General features: G+C 41.5%; 1 protein-coding gene across 1 annotated transcript in view; it reads right to left on the reverse strand.

Moving 5' to 3' along the window:
- Positions 1-612: 612 nt before the first annotated feature.
- LOC115471047 overlaps positions 613-25,827 on the reverse strand; it is a 248,630-nt gene continuing 223,415 nt past the window's right edge. The window contains exons 14-18 of the mRNA XM_030204716.1: positions 22,840-23,028; positions 21,775-21,897; positions 14,711-14,848; positions 1,615-1,732; positions 613-821 (exon numbers count right to left, since the gene is read on the reverse strand). Coding sequence (XP_030060576.1) covers positions 613-821; positions 1,615-1,732; positions 14,711-14,848; positions 21,775-21,897; positions 22,840-23,028 — 777 coding nt within the window. The remainder of the gene's footprint in view (positions 822-1,614; positions 1,733-14,710; positions 14,849-21,774; positions 21,898-22,839; positions 23,029-25,827) is intronic.

Below are 25,827 nucleotides of genomic sequence, written 5' to 3' on the forward strand. Positions count from 1 at the left end.
ATAGGCTTGTTTTGTAGTGATTTCTCACCAAAAGTACATAAATTCTAGATAGTCAATTAAAACAAATCATAACCCACTTTACAAAAAAATCCAGTGATTTACTCTAAATGTAAACAATATAAAAACATCAATTGTTTAAATCAAAAAAAAAAATAAGTTAAAAGAAAATTAAAGATTAGGGTCCTGGATACTAAAGAGTTTAAGGAAGGAGTGTGCACAGGTGACAAGATGCATCAAATACAGTAGAGGACTTACTGAGCATTTCCTCTACGGACACAAAAGGGGAGAAAATCTTTAGTACATCTGACCAAAAGTCCTCTATAATGTGTGGAGACTTAAAGTTGATCACACAGTGTTAAAATATCAATTCCTTCGCTTAGCTGTGATTACTGCTGAGTTTGTTGGCAATCGATTTCAAAATAATTGGCATTTCTGGATTACTCACTGAACACCCATCCATCAAATTCAGCAAAGGAAACTTAGACAAGCATTTTCTTTGCAGAAGAAAAAGAAATCTAAATGGCTATGATTCCTCTATCAGCGGAAACACATAACACAGTCTTAATAAATGCAGTTCGTGTTTTGTACAGTGTTTGGGACATCAAACTTGGATCAGACCATGGCACGGTAAGGGCCCTGCATTTTTAAGAACTGAATGATGAAGGAGGGGCCCCCGGCAACAATCTGAGGTGGGAGGTGGCTGAGCGGACAGTTCTCAATACTCATGATTGACAGTTTGCTGCAGAGCGCCAACTCAAAGGGCAGACTGTGCAAGTTGGGGTTGTCATTCAGGTAAAGCTCTTCTAGATTCTCCAGTGTACCTACATAAAATTATATGAACAAAGAAAAAAAAAAAAACATTATGTAGAATCAGCAAGACATTCTGCCAGTGCAAACATTTATAATCTTGATAATGCACTATTCCACCAAGGACAATTTTGGATTTTTTTTTTTTTTTTTTTGCAAGGTGAGTGGCTAGTACTTGGTCCCTTCTTTACTGGCCAAGAGCTCAGAGATAAGTCTCTAAAGCTAACCTTTTCAGAGGTGCTTGCAAATCAAGTCTCATTCTTTCCTTGCCACATGGTGTAAATTGCATCACCTTTTCTATGTTTATGCTATGCTTCTAGCGACCCGCTACGAGCAAGTTTATCAAGCAAGGTCTTTTTCAAGACCATTTCTGTATATAGCCAATCACATTTCGCTTGGTTCAGGACATGGACCAAATTGCGTTTCTGGCATTTAAGATTCATATACGTCACGCCATTGGGGCAGAGTCCTGATGCAGGCCGGCAGGCCGAAACACAACAGTTGTGTCGAGTCTTTTCATCAATAAAGAAGCTTTTTAAGATATTTGTCTCCAGGATTTGTATTTCCGTGGTTAAAACATCCCACTTTTACCTACACACGTAAATTGCATCACCTCCATGATGTGATGGCAATCCACAAAAGGAAGCTTAAATCCAGGTCTCTATTTTTCACACTTTGTATTTGAACCCATATCACCCCATCCCATAAGTTCTTGAGAGCCAGGGTCAGGCCCATCCCATCAGCTCAAGTCCCGCAGTCAACTAGAATACTCTATACTCTGCGGATGATAGTTTAGGGGGCTCTTACCAATTTCTTCAGGGAGGTGTGTGAGGAGATTCTCTCCAAGACCAAGATGTGTCAGGTTGGTAAGGTGACCAATCCCTCTTGGAAGAATGGTCAACTGATTATTAGTCAGGACTAATTTCTGGTTAATGAAAGAGAAAAAATAATTACAGAATCATTAGAGAGAAAATGATGTACTGCTTTCCTGTTCATGGAATACGGTGACCTGAGGGGCATCAGCACCTCAGTGCTACAAAGAAAACAGATCACAGCGGAAGAGAAACGTCCAATCAAACTTTACTTAAAGGTACCTTAAACTGATATTAGGAGTGATTAAGAGTGGCAGGCTGACACCAGGGAAACCAGGGTTCAAATTCTACCTCTACCAATGACATTGAGCAAATCACTTTAGCCTCTACTGCTTCAAATACTACTATAAATCATTTCTATAGCGCTACCAGTCGTATGCAGCGCTTCACAAATGAATATGAAGAAAAGACAGTCCCTGCTCAAAAGAGCTTACAATCTCAATCAGGATAGGACCAATAAGGATAAGGCTAAGACAGACAGAAGGACACATAGGGAAAGGGATTATTGAAGAGAGGAGAACAAGATAAAGGTTACGAGTAAGTGACAAGTTAGGAGTCAAAAGCAGTATAAAACAGGTAGGCCTTAAGCCGGGATTTGAAGGCGGCCAGGGATGGAGCTAGGCATAAGGTGCAGTGAGACAAAAGGAACGGAGTCTGAAGTTAGCGATGGAGGAGAAGGGTGCAATCAGGAGAGATTTGCCTAGTGAACGGAGTTCCTGGGAGGGAGTGTAGGGAGAGATGAGGGTGGAGAGGTAGTGAGGGGCTGCAGAGTGAATGCACTTATAAGTCAGTAATAGGAGCTTGAATTTTATATGGAAACGGATAGGGAGCCAGTAAGTGGTAAGTGTGTTTGCCCTGTGCAGTAAATTTACCACTTGCTAGTTTTGACACCTAATGCATTTTAAGTGCAAAATTCTTACCACACTTTAGTAAATGGGCTCTTTGGGTTTTTTTTATACATACTTACATGTGTACATAAGTAGTGCATATGAACATAAGCACTGTTATACTGAGACAGACCAGAGATCCATCAAACCCAGTATCCTGTTTCCAGCAGTGGCCAATCCATGTCAAAGTACCATTTTGCAATCCTATATAGTAAGCTATGTTAGTTGCTAAACAGTGGAATTACTGCATGTTCTAATGTGTGGTAATTCCTACATTAATCATGTAACACAGAAGGGAACACAGCATGGGCAAGAAGTGTGTCTTACAATTACCGCACAGATAGTGACTCTGCATTAATAAAGCAGATAAGGTGGTATTAACTGTGTCAAGAGACTTGGAGGCATATTTTCAAAGCACGTAGACTTACAAAGTTACATAGAGGCGTATTTTCAAAGCACGTAGACTTACAAAGTTGCATACTAACCTATGGAACTTTGTAAGTCTAAGTGCTTTGAAAATGAACCCCATAGTTAACTATAGAATGTTATCTGATGTTCAGTTAACACATGGTAAAGAACATTTATCTATGTTAAACAACAAATTGCAAAGACTTTGCAATTACTGTGCATTAATTTTGCCATTAATTCATGGTACCTGAAAATTACACTGTTGACATTGTATCATACCTATATTATTTGAATGTTCTTCTACATTGTCTATTATGGAATCAATTGTGTTGTACTGACATTTTTCTTATTTCTGTTATATGGTGAATCTCTTAATAAAGATGATTAATAAATCTCAATAAATAAATACAAAAAAATATAAATCCTTACCATACTTTACACTGCATTATAAGCAATCTGTGACACAAACCCATCTACAGTACCTTCACTGAAACCCCCCTCACAGGTTTGGAGAGGCATGTAATAAAACCCAAATTCAATATCAAATTTATTTTCCATGTACAGGATATTATCCAAGCAGCAAACCAAAAGATCACGCTGACACCATCTTGCAGTTTGTATATCATGTGAAAGAAGGATTTTGTTTCTAAGGTTTCCACGAATGTCACTGAACTGCCAGCATTTTATGCTCTGTGGCTTTAAGTAAATCTGAACTTCAAAATGATGACTGTTTGATAAAACATTTCTTCAGCAAATGCAAGAGTAGTGAAAACTAATTCATACAGGGCTTTCAGAACCTTTTTGTGCATTAAAATATTTAGAATAAATTTATATTGTTCCCACTGATGTAATGTACGGTGTTTGTTTATGAGAAAGTGCATTAAAATATTTAGAATAGATTCATATTGTTCCCACTAATATAACGTAAGGTGTTTATGAGAACGTTCTGGAATAAAAAGAATACCAAACAAAGCATAAATCAGGTTATTTAACACTAGAGACAGGAGAGAAAAACAATTAAGCTTACAAAGTGAGTCTGAACAAAGACCAACAACCTTCTGCTAATTAAATTGGCTTCCACTGTCTACCACTTTCTGTTCATCTTCATGTGGAAGACACGCTTCTCTCTAAACAGAAAACGACGCTTCCCAAGTTTCTCACATTTGGAATGTGACTGTCTTTTGCTTTAAAATATCATTATCCTGGCACTGAAAAAAATAAATCCCAAATGACTCAAATTTAAGCTTTACCGAAGCAGGGAAAAGAGCCAAAGATATGCTATGACAGCATCCAAATTAATCAACATTTGCTCTTCAATATGCACTCAAAAGCAAGCGGGTAAGAGAACGATAGTGGTACTGAATTGAAAGCCATCTCTAGCTCCGAGAAAGAGAGATGCAGCTGCATTCTCCTCATTTTATCAATCTCCTGTTTGAAAAATTAAATGCTAATGTATTGGATTTCCTATGCGTATTTACTCCAGATATTATATGAAATCTGATCACGTTATTAATGGCCCCAGCACCATTACCTCCTGCACCACATCTATCTTCACCATTTTCAAAGGACACCATCAAGGTGGCTCTCAAGGTGGTTTCCTGAATTGATGTTTCCAACATTGTAGACAGGTCCACTTCTATTACCTCCTCAATTCCTCCACCAGAAATATTTTTAATGCATGCAGGAATATAAAACTTTTTTTGAAACATATGGAAAGGAAAATTGGTCAATAGATAGGATCTTTACCACATACTATTTCAACATGTCATATGGAGAAATCATACTATTGTATGGAAAATTCAAAAACCAAATTATTGGCTCATAATTGGTGCTCTACTTTTTCTAGCCTATTCTCTAGCAAATTATTCCCTTTAATCAAGGGGGCGTTGACTTCTTACAGAACTTTAGTCTTCCAAGATTGTTCATGCAAACTCCTAGTATGTATATTAATTTCAGTCTCCAATGTAGTAACTTTCCATTCTTGACATCAGTCTCCACAATTCCACATTAAAGACTTCCTTAGACGGGGTAACAGCAGACAACTTGTCTCCCAAAGAGCTTCCAAAGATAATTTAGGGGGGTAGTATAGAGGCAACAGAGCTTTCAACCAAAGAATCTGGAAGAGCTTTATTCAATGCCAAAACTCTTGATGGAGATATTTCAGGCTCTTCTTGATGTAATACTTCTCTACTACTTACACCCTCACCTAACAAGGGACTGGATGTAAGAGAGGGAGAGCCCGAAGAAATATTGGGTGGCTTAGGTGGTGAGCGACTATCAGGACTTAAGGACAGGGCCTCTGGGCTCACAATGCTCTTAGGAATTGCACCATGATCTTTACAGGAAACTTTCTCTTGAGAGACAGTGAAATTATCCATTAGGCCCTGTACCTTATATAGTCAAGACATTTAGGTCCTTTGGTTACTCCTTTCCTCTTGCCCACAGTCAAATAAAAACAAGAAAAATACCTGAAAGAAGTTCTTCAAGCAGCTCCACTCCAAAGGACAGAAATTCAGCTGGCTCCGAAGGGGCATATCCCTTTGGTTATACGTCCACGGGCAGTATCCCGTGGCAACAGATGAAACTTATAGAAGCCTGGGATGCCCAAGAATAAGGTCATGGCTAGGCTAAGGTTAAGGAGGCCCAGGGAAGGAAGAACTGAAGCTGTCTGTGCCTTCACTGAATATGTTTAGCTGCTGTGACCTGGCTGAGCTAAGCCAACTTTGTTTCTTTTTAAGACTTGCAAACCCTTGCTGAGGTCTGGCTGGAGCCAGACCAGAGTCTCAGAAGACCTGAGAACTTACAGGCTGTGTCTGGGGTGGGGCCGCCCCACAAGCCACAGACTGCTTGGCCTGCTAGCCAGAATACTGTTACTAACCCAGAGAAACTGTTGCATCTGAAATTCCTGGCCTGTGAGGTTAACAGGTCCCAGGGCTCAGGTGAATAAAAACATTTACTTTCAACTTTCCATACCTTGTCTGGCTGGGTTATTTCGAGGGCCACTTTAGAAACCTCACCCGGGGTCTCACAAAGTTAGTAACATGGAACCCTCATAGACAGACATTTCATGTGTGAGAGGAAAGAGAATATTGGTAGGGCTATACTATGGACCACCAGGCTAGACGTTACAGATAGATAAAATGTTAGCAGAAAGCAGGGAAACTAGCATATTTGGCAACACTATAATAAGTGATGATTTCAATTACTCCAATATTGACTGAATAAATGACAACAGGAAATGATAGGGAAGTAAATTTCCTAGATGAATAAATGACTACTCTGTTGAGGAACTGGCAAGGGGGGACTATTTTAGACCTAGATCCTTAGTGGAATGCAGGACTTGGTGTAAGAGGTGATCAAATTTGAGATAATAACTGGAGTGAAGACACTAATGAAATCTACTGCAACTATGATAAAATGAGGAAAATTATTTAAAAAAAAAAAAGCTAAAAGGAGCAGCTGCAAAGTTTAAGAGTTTAAATCAGGTATTGACATTGTTTAAAAAGTCCAAATTGAAAGCCCAAACTAGTCGTATTCCACATATCAACAAAAGGTGGTAGGAAGGCAAAACGTTTGCCTGCATAGTTAAAAGATGAGATGAAAGTGGCTATTAGAGCCAAAAGAACATCTTTCAAAAAATGGACAAAGGATCTGAATGAAGAAAACAGGACCAATGAAAAAAGAAGAAGTCAGCCCCCAAATTATAACACAAAAGCTCCTATGCTGTCTTTTTTGACACATAAATGATCTAATTTCTACATGTTTTTGTTTCATCATTTTGGTATGTATTACTTTTTGATGGTGCTATAGTGTGATTTATTAGCTGATATGTAAGCCACATTAAGCCTGCAAATAGGTGGGAAAATGTGGGATACAAATGCAATAAATAAATAAATATCCCTGTACTGCCACTTACTGGCTAACAATTTTGCACTATCAACTAGAATGGAATATCTCGGTGCTTGCCACGTCAAAATGCAGGATTGTGACGAGTCAGTTTGGTCTTCTTGATATTTTGCACTTATCAACATCTTACATATTTTTAGTATTATTTTTTTTTTTTGTTACATTTCTACCCCTCGCTTTCCCACTCATGGCAGGCTCAATGCGGCTTACGTGGGGCAATGGAGGGTTAAGTGACTTGCCCAGAGTCACAAGGAGCTGCCTGTGCCTGACGTGGGAATCGAACTCAGTTCCTCAGGACCAAAGTCCACCACCCTAACCACTAGGCCACTCCTCCACTGTTGCTACTATTTGAGATTCTACATGGAATGTTGCTATTCCACTAGCATGTAGAAGTCGGCCCTTGCAGATCACCAATGTGGCTGCGCAGGCTTCTGCTTCTGTGAGTCTGACGTCCTGCACGTACGTGCAGGACGTCAGACTCACAGAAACAGAAGCCTGCGCAGCCTTCTACATGGAATGTTGCTAGTGGAATAGCAACATTCCATGTAGAATCTCCAATAGTAGCAACATTCCATGTAGAATCTCCAATAGTATCTATTTTATTTTTGTTACATTTGTACCCCGCGCTTTCCCACTCATGGCAGGCTCAATGCGGCTTACATGGGGCAATGGAGGGTTAAGTGACTTGCCCAGAGTCACAAGGAGCTGCCTGTGCCTGAAGTGGGAATCAAACTCAGTTCCTCAGTTCCCCAGGACCAGAGTCCACCACCCTAACCACTAGGCCACTCCTCCAATAAACTAGTAAGAAAGGCCCGTTTCCGAAGAGCATGAAACGGGCGCTAGCAAGGTTTTCCTTTTCCTTCCTGTCATCTTAGTTGCAGCTTTCTTCCTCAACCCCCCTACCTTCCAGACGCAAGTTGTTTGGGTCGTTCGGTCGCCCGTGACAGGTTTGTTTTTCTGCTGTTGGCGATTCTGCACGGCTTGTGCCTTCCCCGGGCCGCTGTCGACATCATCGCGTTGCGTGACTGCGTTCCCTGCCCCGGCGTTGAGGATGCCTTTTTTTTTTGTTGTTGCCGATTCTCTGAGGCTTGCGCCTTCCCCGCCCCACCGGTGATGTCATCGTGTTGTTTCGCCGCCGCGATCGACAAAAAGGACATCTCCGAGCCTCACACTTGCTTCATAGTACGTTGAGGGTGAGAATGAGGGTGAGAATTAGAAGATGTGGGCAGGGGGACATCTCGTTTCCTGGAATGGGCTCCGCCCTCCTCGTGATGACGTTATGAGGGGAGGGCGGGGCACAGGACGTCTCACACTTCCGTTTTTGAGCTAGGGGCAAAACGGATATCTCTGGAGCCTCACACTTCCAGTTTGGAGGCTTCATTTAGAACGCTGGGGTCGCGAATTATGTCTGGAAGGGGCGTGGCTGAGGGCGGGTCTATGAGTGTCAGTGAGTGGTGCATGAGTGAGAGTGAGTGAGCTGAGAGCCTAGCCTTCAGTGTTTCCCTCCCACAGAGTGAGCTTCAGAATGTTTCCAGGTGAGAATTGTTATTATAGATTGTTTCCCCTGTTTAGAATTACATTAGTCTCCCCCAACAACACAAGCACTGGCAATTTAGATGCAAGGCATTGTTAAAAAAAGGCTAAAAGAAAAATTGAATGTAAGTTTGCTGTAGAGGCAAAAACTCACAGCAAAACCTTGTCAGGATCATCAGCAGTAGAAAGCCCATGCAAGAGTCAGCTGGACTGCTATTTCATTAAGGAAATAAAAGAGCACTCAGGGAGGACAAGGCCATAAATGAATTTTTTGCTTTGGTCTCTACTGAGGAGGATGTACAGTGGGGGAAATAAGTATTTGATCCCTTGCTGATTTTGTAAGTTTGCCCACTGACAAAGACATGAGCAGCCCATAATTGAAGGGTAGGTTATTGGTAACAGTGAGAGATAGCACATCACAAATTAAATCCGGAAAATCACATTGTGGAAAGTATATGAATTTATTTGCATTCTGCAGAGGGAAATAAGTATTTGATCCCCCACCAACCAGTAAGAGATCTGGCCCCTACAGACCAGGTAGATCCTCCAAATCAACTCGTTACCTGCATGACAGACAGCTGTCGGCAATGGTCACCTGTATGAAAGACACCTGTCCACAGACTCAGTGAATCAGTCAGACTCTAACCTCTACAAAATGGCCAAGAGCAAGGAGCTGTCTAAGGATGTCAGGGACAAGATCATACACCTGCACAAGGCTGGAATGGGCTACAAAACCATCAGTAAGACGCTGGGCGAGAAGGAGACAACTGTTGGTGCCATAGTAAGAAAATGGAAGAAGTACAAAATGACTGTCAATCGACAAAGATCTGGGGCTCCACGCAAAATCTCACCTCGTGGGGTATCCTTGATCATGAGGAAGGTTAGAAATCAGCCTACAACTACAAGGGGGGAACTTGTCAATGATCTCAAGGCAGCTGGGACCACTGTCACCACGAAAACCATTGGTAACACATTACGACATAACGGATTGCAATCCTGCAGTGCCCGCAAGGTCCCCCTGCTCCGGAAGGCACATGTGACGGCCCGTCTGAAGTTTGCCAGTGAACACCTGGATGATGCCGAGAGTGATTGGGAGAAGGTGCTGTGGTCAGATGAGACAAAAATTGAGCTCTTTGGCATGAACTCAACTCGCCGTGTTTGGAGGAAGAGAAATGCTGCCTATGACCCAAAGAACACCGTCCCCACTGTCAAGCATGGAGGTGGAAATGTTATGTTTTGGGGGTGTTTCTCTGCTAAGGGCACAGGACTACTTCACCGCATCAATGGGAGAATGGATGGGGCCATGTACCGTACAATTCTGAGTGACAACCTCCTTCCCTCCGCCAGGGCCTTAAAAATGGGTCGTGGCTGGGTCTTCCAGCACGACAATGACCCAAAACATACAGCCAAGGCAACAAAGGAGTGGCTCAGGAAGAAGCACATTAGGGTCATGGAGTGGCCTAGCCAGTCACCAGACCTTAATCCCATTGAAAACTTATGGAGGGAGCTGAAGCTGCGAGTTGCCAAGCGACAGCCCAGAACTCTTAATGATTTAGAGATGATCTGCAAAGAGGAGTGGACCAAAATTCCTCCTGACATGTGTGCAAACCTCATCATCAACTACAGAAGACGTCTGACCGCTGTGCTTGCCAACAAGGGTTTTGCCACCAAGTATTAGGTCTTGTTTGCCAGAGGGATCAAATACTTATTTCCCTCTGCAGAATGCAAATAAATTCATATACTTTCCAAAATGTGATTTTCCGGATTTAATTTGTGATGTGCTATCTCTCACTGTTACCAATAACCTACCCTTCAATTATGGGCTGCTCATGTCTTTGTCAGTGGGCAAACTTACAAAATCAGCAAGGGATCAAATACTTATTTCCCCCACTGTAAGGGCGCCTCCTATGCCAGAAATGATATTTAAGGGTGATGATATGGAGGAACTGAAAAAAATCTCAATGAATCTGGAATACGTAATAAGCCAAATTGACAAATTAAAGTGTGTCAAAACACCTGGACCAGATGGTATACACCTCAAGGTACTGAAAGAAGTAAAAAATGAAGTTGCAGATCTACTATTGACAATCTGTAACCTACCATTAAAATCATCTACAGTATCTGAGGTTTAGAAGGTGGTCCAATGTAATGCCATGTTTTTGTTTTTTTTTAAGAGCTCCAGGAGTAATCGAGGAAACTACAGATTGGCAAGCCCAATGTCAGTGCTGGACAAATAACAGAAACTATAAAAAAAAAAGTATAATTACTGAACACATAAACAAACTTGGTTTAATGGGAAAGCGTCAATAACGATTCATCAAGGGAAGTCTAACTGCACCAATTTGCTGCATGTTTTTTGAAGGTGTAAGTAAGCATGTGGATAAAGGTGAGCCAGTTGATGCAGTGTATCTAGAGTTTCAGAAGGCTTTTAATAGTCCCTCACAAGAGACTCCTGAGATATGGGATGGGAGGCAATGTTCTGTTGTGGATTGGGAACCGCTTAAAAGATAGTCTTTTGCTTGATAAAATCTCAAACAGCTCCTTAGTGATGGCAGTCGATGTACTGGGCTCTGGTTTGAAGCATGAAGACATACCATCTGCTATCCTTTCTTCTTATACTATGGGGCTCACTTTCAAAGCACTTAGACTTAAAACATTACATAGTAACCTATGTAACTTTGTAAGTCTAAGTGCTTTGAAAACATGCCTCTATAACTGTTGTTTCTACAGAAATATTTCATCATTTCATCATTGTAAGCCACAATGAAACAATGTTAATTGGAAACTGTGGGATATAAATGCTAAAATAAAATAAATATTTTATTGTAAACCGATATGACGGTTAATTCCCCTTAGTGGTATATCAGATGTAAATAAAACATGAAACACTAGAGTGTCACAAGGATCTGTACTGGGACTGGTGCTTTTTAACATATCCATAAATGATCTGAAAACGAGAACAATGAGTAGTATGGTGTTCAAATTTGCAGATGATAAGAAAGCTATTCCAAGTTGTTAAATGGCATGAAGAATGCATGAAATTGCAAGAGGATCTTGGGAGTCTTGAAGACTAGGCATCCAGATGGCTGATGAATTTTAATGTGCACAAGTGCAAAGCAACGGACACTGGCAAGAATAACCCAAGTTACAGCTATACCTCTGAGGAAAAGGATTTAGGGATCATCATGGACAATACACTGAAATCTACTGCTCAGTGTGGAGCAGCAGCCAAAAAAGCAAATAGAATGATAGGAATTATTAGGAAAGAAATAAAGAACAAAGCAGAGAATGTCATAATGCCTCTATATTGTGGTTAGTGTATCTGGGTTTAAAAAAGGTTTGGACAAGTTCCTGGACAAAAAGTCCATAGTCTGCTATTGCGACAAACATGGGGAAGCCACTGCTTGCTCTGGGATTGATTGCATTGAATGCTGCTATTATTTGGGTTTCTGCCAGGTACTTGTGACCTGGATTGGCCATTGTTGGAAACAGGATACTGGTATGACCCAGTATGGCTATTTTTCTGTTCTTATGAATACTGTGTGCAATTCTGGTCACTGCAGCTCAAAAAAGGAGAAATTAGGTCTTATCTGATCATTTTCTTTCCATTAGTCCTTTCCACTGTTCCAGAAACTGTGGGATAGTTGTCCCCATCACCATCAGGTGGAGACAGAGAACTCAAACTGAGCTGAGATATACCTCTCTAGGCGTCCAATCCAGCATGTCAGTATTTACTTAAACCTGTGGGATGTATAAAAGCTATCCCTAGGGTAGGTGGGATCCTGGTGATGCTGTTCCGATGACCAAAGCCAAAAACTGGCTTCCGAGCACGCTGCAAATGCTGCCTTGCAAATATCCACCAGAGACAGTAAGGTAGTCTCCACCCAGGATGTTACTGTATGCCTCATAGAATGAGCCTGCAAGGCCTGAGGAGCCTGCTTCCCCACAAGCAAATAAGATGACATGATAGTCTCCTTCAGCCATCTAGCAACTGTGGGCCTGGAAGCCAAAAGGCTAAGCCTCTGTTTACCAAAAAGTCCAAATAGTCTGTCCAATCTGTGAAACTCATTCATGACTTCCAGATGTCTAATGAGGATTCTATGCACATCAAGAAGCTCCAAGAAAGAATATGGAGCCTCTCTGTCCACTCTGTGAAAGGACCAAAATGCTGATACCACTTTCAGAAGAAAGGAAGGAACCATGCGCAGAGAGACCCCCATCTCTGAAAAGCGAAGAAAGGAATCCCGGCAAGAGAGAGCCTGAAGCTCCATAACCCTATGTGCTGGCACAACAGCTACCAAGAACGCTGTCTTTAACATAAGATCTTTCTAGGAGGCCTTCCAGATTGTTTCAAAAGGAGGCTTCTGCAGACCCCAAAGGACTAAATTAAGGTTCAACTCTGGACACAGCATACGAAAAGGATGCTGCAAGCGACCCACTCCCTGCAAGAATCAAACAATATCCAGGTGAGCCAAAAGAGATGTCTTCTGTAGTCAGCTCCTGAAACAGGCCAAAGCCACAACCTGAATTTCAGATAACCCAACGCCAATCTTTTCTGAAGGCCTGTCTGGGGAAACACTAGGATGTGTGTGATCTGAGCAAAGAAGGAACAAAGTCCGCGCTCAGAAAACCAGCCCTCAAATGTCCTCAACAACCTCGAATACACCACTGATGTAGATCATTTCTGAGCTTGAAACAAGGTAACAATGATCAAATCTTCATCCTCTCACATGCAGTCCCAAGAAGTGAGTCACGACCCCTCTCCTGCACCACGTAGAACTTGCAGCTCTCCAAGTGGTTCTGAGTCAAAGTTTAGCCGGACTTACCGGCTGCTCCCTCCAAGCTCAGAGCTTCCACAAGTCTTACCCCAGATGAGAAAGAACCAGACTGATTTTCTGCCCCACGCTCTCCAGTAAACCTCTTTCCTTCTCCTCTTTTTTTTTAAAGGTTGTTGTGCTGTAAAGGAGAGCTCCACAGGAAACAGGGGACATGTGAAGGGAGAGAAATAAATTCGCAGGGCACCAGAGATAGGGGATCTGAAGACCTCCAGATATGATTCTGCAGACTCAAGCCACCTACAAAGCTCAACTGGGGACCCGTTGACCAACTGGACCAGGAGCAAATCACTCAGAACCAGAGGCTGAAAAGTGCATCCATCCACCTACTAGAGATAAAAAAAAAAAATACTGAGGAGCTGGACTGTTTGCCAAGCCAGATATGTCTCAGCTCAGTTTTCAGTTCTCTATCTTCACCTGCTGGTTGATAGACACAACTATCCCACAGGTCCTGGAATAGTGGAAAGGTATGTAACAAAGTGTAGATCATTGGAAAACATATAAAGAAAGGCAACCAAAACGATTAAGAGGATGGCATGACTCGTATGAGGGAAGGGTTCTTCAGCTTGGAGAAGAGACAGCTGAGGGGAGATATAGACAGAGGTCTAAAAAATCCTGAATGTAGTGGAATGGGTATATGCAAATCAATTGTTTACTCTATGAAAAAGCACAAAGACTACGAGACACTCCAAGAAGTTACACAGTAGCACACTTAAATAGGAGAAAATATTTTTTGCACTCAAAGTTAAGTTCTGGAACTCACTGTCTGAGCAAGTGGTAAAAACAGTTAATATTGCTGGGTATAAAAAAAGGTTTGGGCAAATTTCTACAGGGAAAGTCCATACATTATTATTAAGGCAGACCTGAGGAAAGCTAGTGCTTATTCCTGAGGTTAAGACATGGTATCTTGGTACTTTATGGGACTCTGCCAGGTACTTTGCCACCTTCCAAGTTATTGGTCCAAAATTAAGGTGTTTGCTACCTTTCAAATTTACAATAAATTGACTTTCTTCTGCAATTTAGGAAACATCTTAAGGCCTATTTGTTTCAGAAAGCATACTCATGGCAACTTATTTAATTTTGCCTAGAAGGACCTGGATGTGGAGTCTGGATAAAGCCTCTCATGTTGTTTTATGTTATGTTTTATGTGGTATTTTATGTTGTTACTTAATTGTGTATGTTTTATTTTGAACTCCATCATGAACAGCGGAATATATATATATTTTTAGAAAGAAATAATTACATATTTGCTACCTGGACTGGCCACTGCTGGAACCAGGATATTGGGCAACTCTTTTGTTCTTATGTGTAATACTAATAAGTAACACCATAAGTTCATTCATGAAGCTGCTTTCTGTGGCTACAATCTTCACTTCAGGACTATCATTAGATTCCGTTTTTCTGTTTTACTGGATTTTCAGTCGAGCGCAAACCTCAAAAGGCTAACAAAGAGAAGGCTTACCTGCAAGTCCTTAAGATAGGCAATTTCATTAGGGAGAGATTCAAGTTTATTTTCTTCCAGATCCAACTCTCTCAGTTTCCTTAGGTTTCCAATGCCATGAGGAAGCTTCCTCAGAAGATTGTTTGACAAGATAAGAACCTCAAGAAAAAACAATATGAACGACACTTCAGTATAATGCAGCAAAGACAGGTTCTACACCAAAGATATTCACTACAGAGCTTCTAGGACCTCACACCTGGGTAAGCCAATAAACCTGAATGTCTTAGATTAAACAAAAGCAAATATATCTGATGAGTATTAATTATGGATATCCTTAAACCCAGATTTGTGTGTAGCCATTGAGAACTGGAAGTGAATCTCCTGCTTTAAGACCAACAGACTTGTCTTGGCTCTACTGCTTCTTCTTGTAGTTCTATTTCTAATTCTTACATCTTTTATGTTCTAATAAAAGTTGTTTCTTATATTGTAAATTGATTTTTTAATAAATTGTTTTATTAGGGTGCCTGCTCCTTTTATAAAATCTCTTTAGTAAGTTACACTCTAGTGACAGGAACCTGGGTTTCTGATACAGATAGACCCAATGACATCGTATTTTCTTAGAGGGACTTTAAGCATGTAAGGAAGGGTGAGTAAACAAAAGTAACATAGTAGATGACGGCAGAAAAAGACCTGCACGGTCCATCCAGTCTGCCCAAGAAATGTGCCACTTTTTTGTGTATACCTTACCTTGATTTGTACCTGTCTTTTTCAGGGCACAGACCGTACAAGTCTGCCCAGCACTATCCCCGCCTCCCACCATCGGCTCTGGCACAGACCGTATAAGTCTGCCCAGCACTATCCCCGCCTCCCAACCACCAGCCCTGCCTCCCATTGTGCCACCTTGATTTGTGCCTGTCTTTTTCAGGGCACAGACCGTACAAGTCTGCCCAGCACTATCCCCGAATATGCTGAGGGGGGAACAGCAAGAGATATGGTATTGGGAGTTGGATGTCATTTTTATTCTCTGATCTATATTATGCTAAGGGAAGATTTGTTTAACTATGATGGGAGATGACACTTCAAGTTATTTCATACAATGTATGGGGGCTACAACCCCTTCTAAGTGTAAGAAAATGCTGACTGAACTTGACAGGTTGTATGCTGATGTATATCTCCTCCAAGAAACTTACTTGGGGAGAGGAGATATTCGGAAACTCAAAGCACCCTTGGGTGGGTGAGATCTTTCAATCTGGGGGGGGGGGGGGGCTATCTAATAACTCTTACTCTCGCATAGACTTGTTCCTAGTAGAGCATCAGGTATGCTTTAGAAATGATAAGTAGTAGTAGTAGTATGCTCCTATGTGCGATCATGCTTCAGTGGAAGTATAATCAATTCTGATCATGCTCCCCTTCAAAAGTGAACTCGACTAGCATGAATTAAGTATGAGTTGCATTAAAAAATATTTTAAATATAGGTATCTCAAAAACAAAAAGTTATTTACTATTCATTAGAATAACTTGATATACCATTTCATCCAATTCAAACATCCACCCAAAATATCAGGTTTTTAATAAACAGTGAAAAAGAAGATATTGAGATACAGACTTTAATTCTATAGGAAGACTCTTCTAACAACCTTGGAACTATCCCAGAAAAGACTTAACTTTAGCTCAAGATTAAAACTCTGACTGGATGGTGAGGTCTTAGAAAGCCAATATTTTCTCAATTTAAAACTATTGGCCCAATAATGGAACATATGGAAATTAAAGAAATATAAAGAAATTATGGTCACCTATTGATGATTATTTACTCATTACGACCTCTATATCAACCAATTTCCTTTCCTTTTCGAGTTTCATAAATATTATTGTCGTGCTTTATTGCAAGAATTTGGTGCAGTGTGTTTGCTTTGTGGTTTTTCTTCTGTTTTATATCCCCTTTTGAGGATATTAGTTGTTATTCTTATTTTGCTTTTTCTCTTTGTATTTGCACTCTTATTGAAATTCTTAATAAAATTTCTGGGGAAAATAAATGAACATCTGGAAAACACAAAATTTTAGAAGCTCATATCTACAACCAATATGATGGCAGCATTTTGCACTTCTGCTTCCCTCTAGCTTAACCAAGTTTTTCTGAAAGTCCTAGATAAACTGAAGTACAAATAGACTGCCTGATAACTATCTCCAGCATGACCATTTGAAAATCTTGGGGTCTCAGGAAGACCCTCAACTGCAGCACTGGCCTCAATCATTCCTACATACCACAGAAACCTGCACATGCAAGGTCAAAGAAGAGCCCAATATTACACCAGTACGACTTTTAACCTCATTCAGCATTAGAGATACATTCCCCCAAATGAATAACTTAGAAAGATCATCAGGCATATTGCCCCGATCCATCCACAAGATTTCTAATTTTAAGCAACAGCCTATTTGAACCTGGTCACAATTTTAAGGCTTGAAAACAACTATTAAGCTCTTGCAAAGAAAGACAATAATCCTGTGTCAAATTACTGTCTCATTAGTATGAACATAAGGCTTAGAACCACAACCTCAGATATCTGCTACTGGCCAGATAAATAAAATGGGCAACCAGGGAGGATCTTAAAGGACTCCATATACTACTGCAAAGGAGCAAGATTGTTGATTCCCTTCCACTACTTTGTAAAATCTTTCCATAAGAAAGGAAAAAAGCCAGTTAAAAGCCGCCCCCAGTGACATCAAATTGCTCATCTTTTAAAAATTTTTAAATCATTTTGAAGTTTCTACATTCCAAAGAACAGAAGAAAAACTAGCATAAAAAGAAGCAAAAAAATTTACAGAAAGAAATCAACCAGTCGTCCACATAACACAGAAGAGAGAGACAAAAAAAGAAAAAAAACCTCCAAACCGGGGTACAAAGTATATCGTAATTATAGCTACGTCATGCAAGGTTCCACGTTAGGAGTTACGGACCAAGAAAGGGATCTGGGTGTCGTCGTCGATAACACACTGAAACCTTCTGCTCAGTGTGCTGCTGCGGCTAAGAAAGCGAATAGAATGTTGGGTATTATTAGGAAAGGTATGGAAAACAGGTGTGAGGATGTTATAATGCCGTTGTATCGCTCCATGGTGCGACCGCACCTTGAGTATTGTGTTCAATTCTGGTCGCCGCATCTCAAGAAAGATATAGTAGAATTGGAAAAGGTGCAGCGAAGGGCGACTAAAATGATAGCGGGGATGGGACGACTTCCCTATGAAGAAAGACTAAGGAGGCTAGGGCTATACAGCTTGGAGAAGAGACGGCTGAGGGGAGACATGATAGAGGTACATAAAATAATGAGTGGAGTGGAACAGGTGGATGTGAAGCGTCTGTTCACGCTTTCCAAAAATACTAGGACTAGGGGGCATGCGATGAAACTACAGTGTAGTAAATTTAAAACAAATCGGAGAAAATTTTTCTTCACCCAACGTGTAATTAAACTCTGGAATTCGTTGCCGGAGAAAGTGGTGAAGGAGGTTAGCTTAGCAGAGTTTAAAAAGGGGTTGGACGGATTCCTAAAGGACAAGTCCATAAACCGCTACTAAACAGACTTGGAAAAATCCAAAATTCCAGGAATAACATGTATAAAATGTTTGTACGTTTGGGAAGCTTGCCAGGTGCCCTTGGCCTGGATTGGCCGCTGTCGTGGACAGGATGCTGGGCTCGATGGACCCTTGGTCTTTTCCCAGTATGGCATTACTTATGTACTTGTACCTATTAATCTAAAATGAAGAACCAAAATCCCATCTGAAATCAAATTAAAAGGAAAGGAACATTAAGAAGGGACATTTTCTCTTGAAGAAATTTCTTCAATTCCACATATTCTGAATTCGCCTGAAAGCCAATAAAGGAGGCATTTACAAAAGATTCACAGACAGATGGTGGAACAAATAGCCTACACCTGACATTTTAATTACCCAAAACTTTCATACAGACTTGAGTAGTTATTCAACATTCGCATAGATGTACCACATGCCATGAAATGTAACAACATTTAGAGTACCCCAGTGCCTTCAACAATAGACAAATTATTGAAAAACTAGTAAAAAAAGCCCGTATCTGGAACGAATGAAACGGGCGCTAGCAAGGTTTTCCTGGGAGCGTGTATGTTTGAGAGAGAGAGAGCCAGAGTGAATATGCGGGTGTGTGACAGTGTGTGTGTGAGAATGAGAGTGTGTGGCAGGGCCCCCTCCCCTATTCCTAATGCCCCTCACCCCGTTCCCTCCCCTCCTTTTCCTCCTCCTTCCCACACTTTGGGTTCCTTAAGGCTTTCAAAAGTCTATGTACCCCCGTGGACCCTAACGCCCAGTATCCGGATACCCCACCGCTTTGCTCCTCACCCCTCCCCCAAGATGTAACACTTTCACGTCCTTCATTTTTTTTTTTTAAAGTGTCCTATCTACCCTGTGTCCAAATGCCCGGCATTGAGATTGTGTTCCTCTCATAAATTTTCATTTCTTTCATTCATTCAGAACTTGCCCCCCCCCCCCCCCCCCCAACACTTTCGGTTCCTTCGGTCTTGTAAAACTCTCCTATGTACCCTGTGTGCTAATGGCCAGCATTGAGATTGTTTTCCTGTCCCAAATTTGCATGTCTTTCAGTCGTTCACATTTCCTTCAGTCTTTTAAAAGTCTCCTATCTACCCTGTGTCCTAATGGCCAGCATTCAGATTGTTTACCTTTCCCAAATGTTCATGTCTTTCAGTCGTTCAGAACTCCCCCCTCCCCCCATTTAACACTTTCAGTTCCTTCAGTCTTTTAAAACTCTCCTATCAACCCTGTGTCCTAATGGCCAGCACTCAGATTGTTTTGCTTTGCCAAATTGTCTGTCACTGACGTCAGTGCGTGCCTGCCTAGCAGACCACTTCCGGCAGGCACGGTCTAAGGCACATCCTGTTAGAGGTGAGAATTATTATATAGGAAGTATTTCAAAGAAGTACTCAATGTATCTGACGAAAGCAAAGGAGAAATTGAAAAATGAAGAAAACAAACGCCTTGCTTTGGCATTATTTTCCAAGGCTTCCAGTTTGAAATGTACACATAAACTACCTTTAACTCCAGAAATAACGGTCACCCAGGAATGCTAAAAAATCATCTCGCACATTCCTCTATCTTCATTTCCCCAACTGTAAAGGTCTAAAATATAAACTAATGCACGCATCAACCTTTTCCTATATGAGCACACAATTCTGGAACGCGCTGCCGCGCAACCTAAAAACGATCTACGAACTAACCAGCTTCCGTAAACTACTGAAGACTCATTTCTTCAACAAGACATATCACTAAGATCATCACATGTGAAATCCCCCACATGTACCCAGAATTATCTTAAAATGTTTTCTTGTTATTTCACTATTATGCTCTATCATTATCATGTAACCCAAAATACTTCTGTAATACCAATTGCAGGACGTCAGACTCACAGAACCAGAAGCCTGCGCGGCCACATTGATGATCTGCAAGGGCCGACTTCTACATGGAATGTTGCTAGTGGAATAGCAACATTCCATGTAGAATCTTAAATAGTAGCAACAGTGGAGGAGTGGCCTAGTGGTTAGGGTGGTGGACTTTGGTCCTGAGGAACTGAGTTCAATTCCCACTTCAGGCACAGGCAGCTCCTTGTGACTCTGGTCAAGTCACTTAACCCTCCATTGCCCCATGTAAGCCGCATTGAGCCTGCCATGAGTGGGAAAGCGCGGGGTACAAATGTAACAAAAATAAAATAGATGCTATTGGAGATTCTACATGGAATGTTGCTATTCCACTAGCGACATTCCATGTAGAAGGCTGCGCAGGCTTCTGTTTCTGTGAGTCTGACGTCCTGTGCAGGACGTCACACTCACAGAAGCAGAAGCCTGTGCGGCCACATTGGTGATCTGCAAGGGCCGACTTCTACATGGAATGTTGCTAGTGGAATCTCAAATAGTAGCAACAGTGGAGGAGTGGCCTAGTGGTTAGGGTGGTGGACTTTGGTCCTGGGGAACTGAGTTCGATTCCCACTTCAGACACAGGCAGCTCCTTGTGACTCTGGGCAAGTCACTTAACCCTCCATTGCCCCATGTAAGCCGCATTGAGCCTGCCATGAGTGGGAAAGCGCGGGGTACAAATGTAACAAAAAAAAAAAAGGCCTTGATAAATTGAGAGCCAGCAATCCAAATTCTCTTCCCCGCCTCCACCTGATCCTTACACCTATGCATGATATTCAACAATGTCCTTAAATACCCAGTGTACCTGAATGTAATTCACCTTGAGCTATTAGTAAAAAAGGTGCAAACAAAAATTCAAATAAAATTAAATCAACATGAGAACCTGACTGGAATGGATCAAATGAACATCATAGCAGACTGAAAAACAGAGTTTTGATGGCTCCCATGGTCAGCCACTGCATTGAATTCAATCACAACGTTTCCGAGATGCAGTGGTTGATTATTGAATGAGTCTCTCCACACTTTCAAGGGGATCGGGATGCCTATTTAGTTCTGCGTGAACAATATTGGATCTTTGAGTTAGATTCAGTTATGCCTACGGGACTGAATGAGTATATTGAATGGAATTACACCATTTGATAGGATGGGAGTATAGTCTTGTCAGTGATGTCAGCACATTTTTTTGACGCACTCATGATGTACAGAGCTTTTAAGTGAGCTGCTTTCCAGCTAGACTCACTGAAACTTAAGCTCCCCTTTTGGCAAAATATTGCATGAGTGTGTCTCCTCCAGGCATCTGATATATTTTTTTCTCTGACATTTTTTTTTGACTTTGCAGAAAAAGTTAGACACTGTTCTCTCTCATCTTCTGCTGGCTGGTACAACATCATCCAATCCCAGAGTGAAGCTTTTCAAGCTATGAAGTCAGCAAGATTGCTAGCAATGCCATGACATAAAGGATAAGGAAGGATAAACAAGGCTGTTCACCTAAGTCCTGAACCCTGTCTATATTTATTTAGCACATATTTGTTAAAAAGCACAAATCAAATTTTTTTCCACCTTAACATACACCTGTGTGTAAAGTTACTAGCACCCTGTGATTAGGAATGTCACTTGCATTTCTTCCTTTTTACTCACCTCAAGAGAAATCAGTCCTGATACATCCTCTGGAATTTTGCTAAGCTGATTAGTAGCCAAGTTCAATTCCACCATATTAAGCCAAGTCCCAAAATCAAGGGGAAGTGATGTTAGCTGATTGTCCTGTAATTACAAAACAAAACCAAAACAGAATGAGAATACTGAATCTATGGTCACATGGCCAGGGCTCTTTTTGGCTCTCTAGTCAGAAGTTCTCAGTCTCCACCTGCTGGAAGGAGTGCATAATCCATCAGTCCAATCCTGGGCCCATCCGGAAGGATGCTAAGGAAGGTATCTTTATTCCAACACTAGTGTATAATTTCTCCCAATGTATTTAATTTTTCTTGTCACACTTTAAAAAAAAAATTGGCACCATGGCCTACTTTTAAATCTCTCCACTTCTGGATCATTCCTCGGTCATTTATTCCACCAGTATAATGCCTGCTTGGTTCTCACACAGGAGACTGGCTAAAAGATCAAGAGTCTGGACCATACATTAAAACCTCACCCATTAACTGGGTATTTTCCTGGGATTTTTTTTTTGGGGGGGGGGGGGATATTGATTTTGATGCTGGAGGAGATGAACATTTACTAAAAAAATCGAAGTACAATCAATTCAGTCCCAGCTACTAGTGTACCTTTCTCTAATTCTAAAGTGGGTGAGCACAGCAGCATCTCAATTTACTTAGATTCATAAAAGTGGGAACAACTATGTTGGAAGAGACATTAAAAAAAAAAATCATCACCTGCTTAGAAGTTAATGAGAATTCAAAATGTATAAAGGGGAAACAGTTAATTTTAGACTTGAAATTGTTGTCTCTTATTGTTTGGTCTGACTTGCCTTTTCCAGCCCAGGTCTGAACCTGTCTTGATCTGGTACATTGCTGTTTATGATGACGAAGGCATAGGCTCATATGGTTTTTTTATTCATGCCAACTAAAAGATTTATCCCCACTCTGTTCACTCTACAGCATGAGAAAATGTCTTCACTTACTACCAGAAAGAATAATTTGGAACAAATATTTAAAGCTAACAAAACAAAAACTCAGTACAGTTCTCCCTTACCTTCATATTCAGCTTACTTAACGCTTTGGCTCTGGAGAAAATGCCGAAAGGGATTTTATTGATCCGGTTGTGTTCCATGTTGAGAGAGTAGATGGTGGAGAACTGTGATGGTCCGCCCACAGGATAGGACAGGAAGCAGTTCCTTGCCAGTGTTAAGCTGGTCAGGTTCATAAGGCTGGACAACAATCCCTGTAGAGATAACAAGTGTTTTAGGGGGAAGAAGAAACCTAAGCATAATACACATCAATGTTCTCTTTCAGTCTGGGTCAACTATGACTCATTTTCTCTCACATCACTTACCTCTATGCACTGCATGCCAATACAAACCAAAATGAGTGGTTCTTATTCAAGATTAAACTTCAAGAAAATGATTTTTTTTTGGTGGGGGGGAGGTTTGGTCTGCAGAGCTTGGCATTGCATTGAGATGAATGTGTAAACTCAGCACTCTCTCCCTTGCATGTTGCAATTCTCTCTTAAATTGCCATTATTTGATCTCATACTGTCACTCGAGTCGAATACCCTCGTATAGACTTACTGATGGCCAGTGGCAAGCAAAATAAAATCAAAACCATATTTGGAACTGTTGGAGGAGAAAAAATGGCCTAAGCCGGACCCGCTGATGCTGCTTAAGATGGTGGCTGCTCGTGACTCTAGTGACTTGCTTGAGCTGGTCATGGCAGAATAGCAGGCTATTAAGAACATGATAAAGGAAAGATCGGCCAAAATTAAGTCACTTCAAGCTGAAATGTCAAATCTCTCACTTAACTTACTGCCTATAATACTCGCACAGAGCACTTGGAGAATCGGGTGTCAGGCTTGGAGGGTGACATGGGGCTGCTACAGCTCCAAAAAGATCTTGAGGATGCAAATAACAGAAGTATAAGGAACAACATCTGCATACTGGGCCTGCCCAAAAGGATCAAGGAAACAAGTCCTATTGACTTCCTAGAGGCACTTCTATCTAAATTGTAGGATTTACTATTTAAATACCTGCTCAAATTGGAAAGAGGTCATAGGATACCCAGGCGCATGGCCAACAGATCCAAGAGACCTAGGCCTTTCATCACCAAAGTTCTAAGATACTAGCAGCTAGGTCAAAAAAAAAAAAAGATTTACACTGGAATTGCTCCTCACTTTGCTACAGATACAGCAATATGGAGGAAAAAGTGCTAGTGCTGTGTCCTCAACTCAAGAGGGTTCAAAGCTGAGGGGAGACATGATAGAGGTATCTAAAATAATGAGTGGAGTGGAACAGGTGGATGTGAAATGTCTGTTCACGCTTTCAAAAAATACTAGGACTAGGAGGCATGCGATGAAACTACAGTGTAGTAAATTTAAAACAAACCGGAGAAAATTTTTCTTCACCCAATGCATAATTAAACTCTGGAATACGTTGCCGGAGAACGTGGTGAAGGCGGTTAGCTTGGCAGAGTTTAAAAAGGGGTTAGACGGTTTCCTAAAGGACAAGTCCATAAACCACTACTAAATGGACTTGGGAAAAATCCACAATTCCGGGAATAACATGTATAGAATGTTTGTACGTTTGGGAAGCTTGCCAGGTGCCCTTGGCCTGGATTGGCCGCTGTCGTGGATAGGATGCTGGGCTCGATGGACCCTTGGTCTTTTCCCAGTGTGGCATTACTTATGTACTTATGTCCTCTACTTGGCTCACTTTTATTACATAGAGCAGTGATTTAACCTATTGTGATGTCATAGTGGCTCATTCCACCAATAAGAGCCAACCTCATTAGTGATGTCACAATGGCTTGATTGTATAGAATGTTTGTACGTTTGGGAAGCTCGCCAGGTGCCCTTGGCCTGGATTGGCCGCTGTCGTGGACAGGATGCTGGGCTTGATGGACCCTTGGTCTTTTCCCAGTGTGGCATCACTTATGTACTTATGTCCTCTACTTGGCTCACTTTTATTACATAGAGCAGTGATTTAACCTATTGTGATGTCATAGTGGCTCATTCCACCAATAAGAGCCAACCTCATTAGTGATGTCACAATGGCTTGATTGTATAGAATGTTTGTACGTTTGGGAAGCTTGCCAGGTGCCCTTGGCCTGGATTGGCCGCTGTCATGGACAGGATGCTGGGCTCGATGGACCCTTGGTCTTTTCCCAGTGTGGCATCACTTATGTACTTATGTCCTCTACTTGGCTCACTTTTATTACATAGAGCAGTGATTTAACCTATTGTGATGTCATAGTGGCTCATTCCACCAATAAGAGCCAACCTCATTAGTGATGTCACAATGGCTTGATTGTATAGAATGTTTGTACGTTTGGGAAGCTCGCCAGGTGCCCTTGGCCTGGATTGGCCGCTGTCGTGGACAGGATGCTGGGCTCGATGGACCCTTGGTCTTTTCCCAGTGTGGCATTACTTATGTACATAGCGATGCCCCAGGTCTTGGTTGGTTTTTGTTCATTTGTTTTTTAAATAGCCTGTTTAGGAAACACGAGCAGCAAAGGCACTCGACCAATGAGGCCATGAGATGCAGGCTGACAAATCTAAAGGACAATGACCTGATGAGAGCCCCGGAGTGAGGCAGAACGGAGTGTAGGAAGGGAGACTGTTACTGAGAGAAACAGAACAAATGCTGGCAAAAAATCAGGTCAAGTACAAAGAAACGGGAGAGCATAGGCTGAGAAACTAAAAGTCACTCTAGGAAGGAGGTTTCCCGTCCTTTGCACAACGCTTTAACCGTTGCACCACCGAAAAGAGGAACTGAGAGGATGGCAAAAGGGAACATGGAGAGAAATGGCAGAAAACATTTCTTCCATAAGCAGTGCCAGACAGCACACCCTTTGTGAAAGGAAACCTATTATATAAGGCACACCTGCTGAGACTACAGCAGAGATTCTAGGGCATAGCATGTAGGCACTCACTCGCACACCTCCTGAATATATGAGCACGCAGTTGTGGAATGCATTACCAACTGCCTTGAAAACAATCGACAAAATAGCTAACTTTCGTAAATCTCTG

The sequence above is a fragment of the Microcaecilia unicolor genome, chromosome 5 (genome assembly GCF_901765095.1).
Source record: "Microcaecilia unicolor chromosome 5, aMicUni1.1, whole genome shotgun sequence".
Classification (NCBI taxonomy): Eukaryota; Metazoa; Chordata; class Amphibia; order Gymnophiona; family Siphonopidae; genus Microcaecilia; species Microcaecilia unicolor.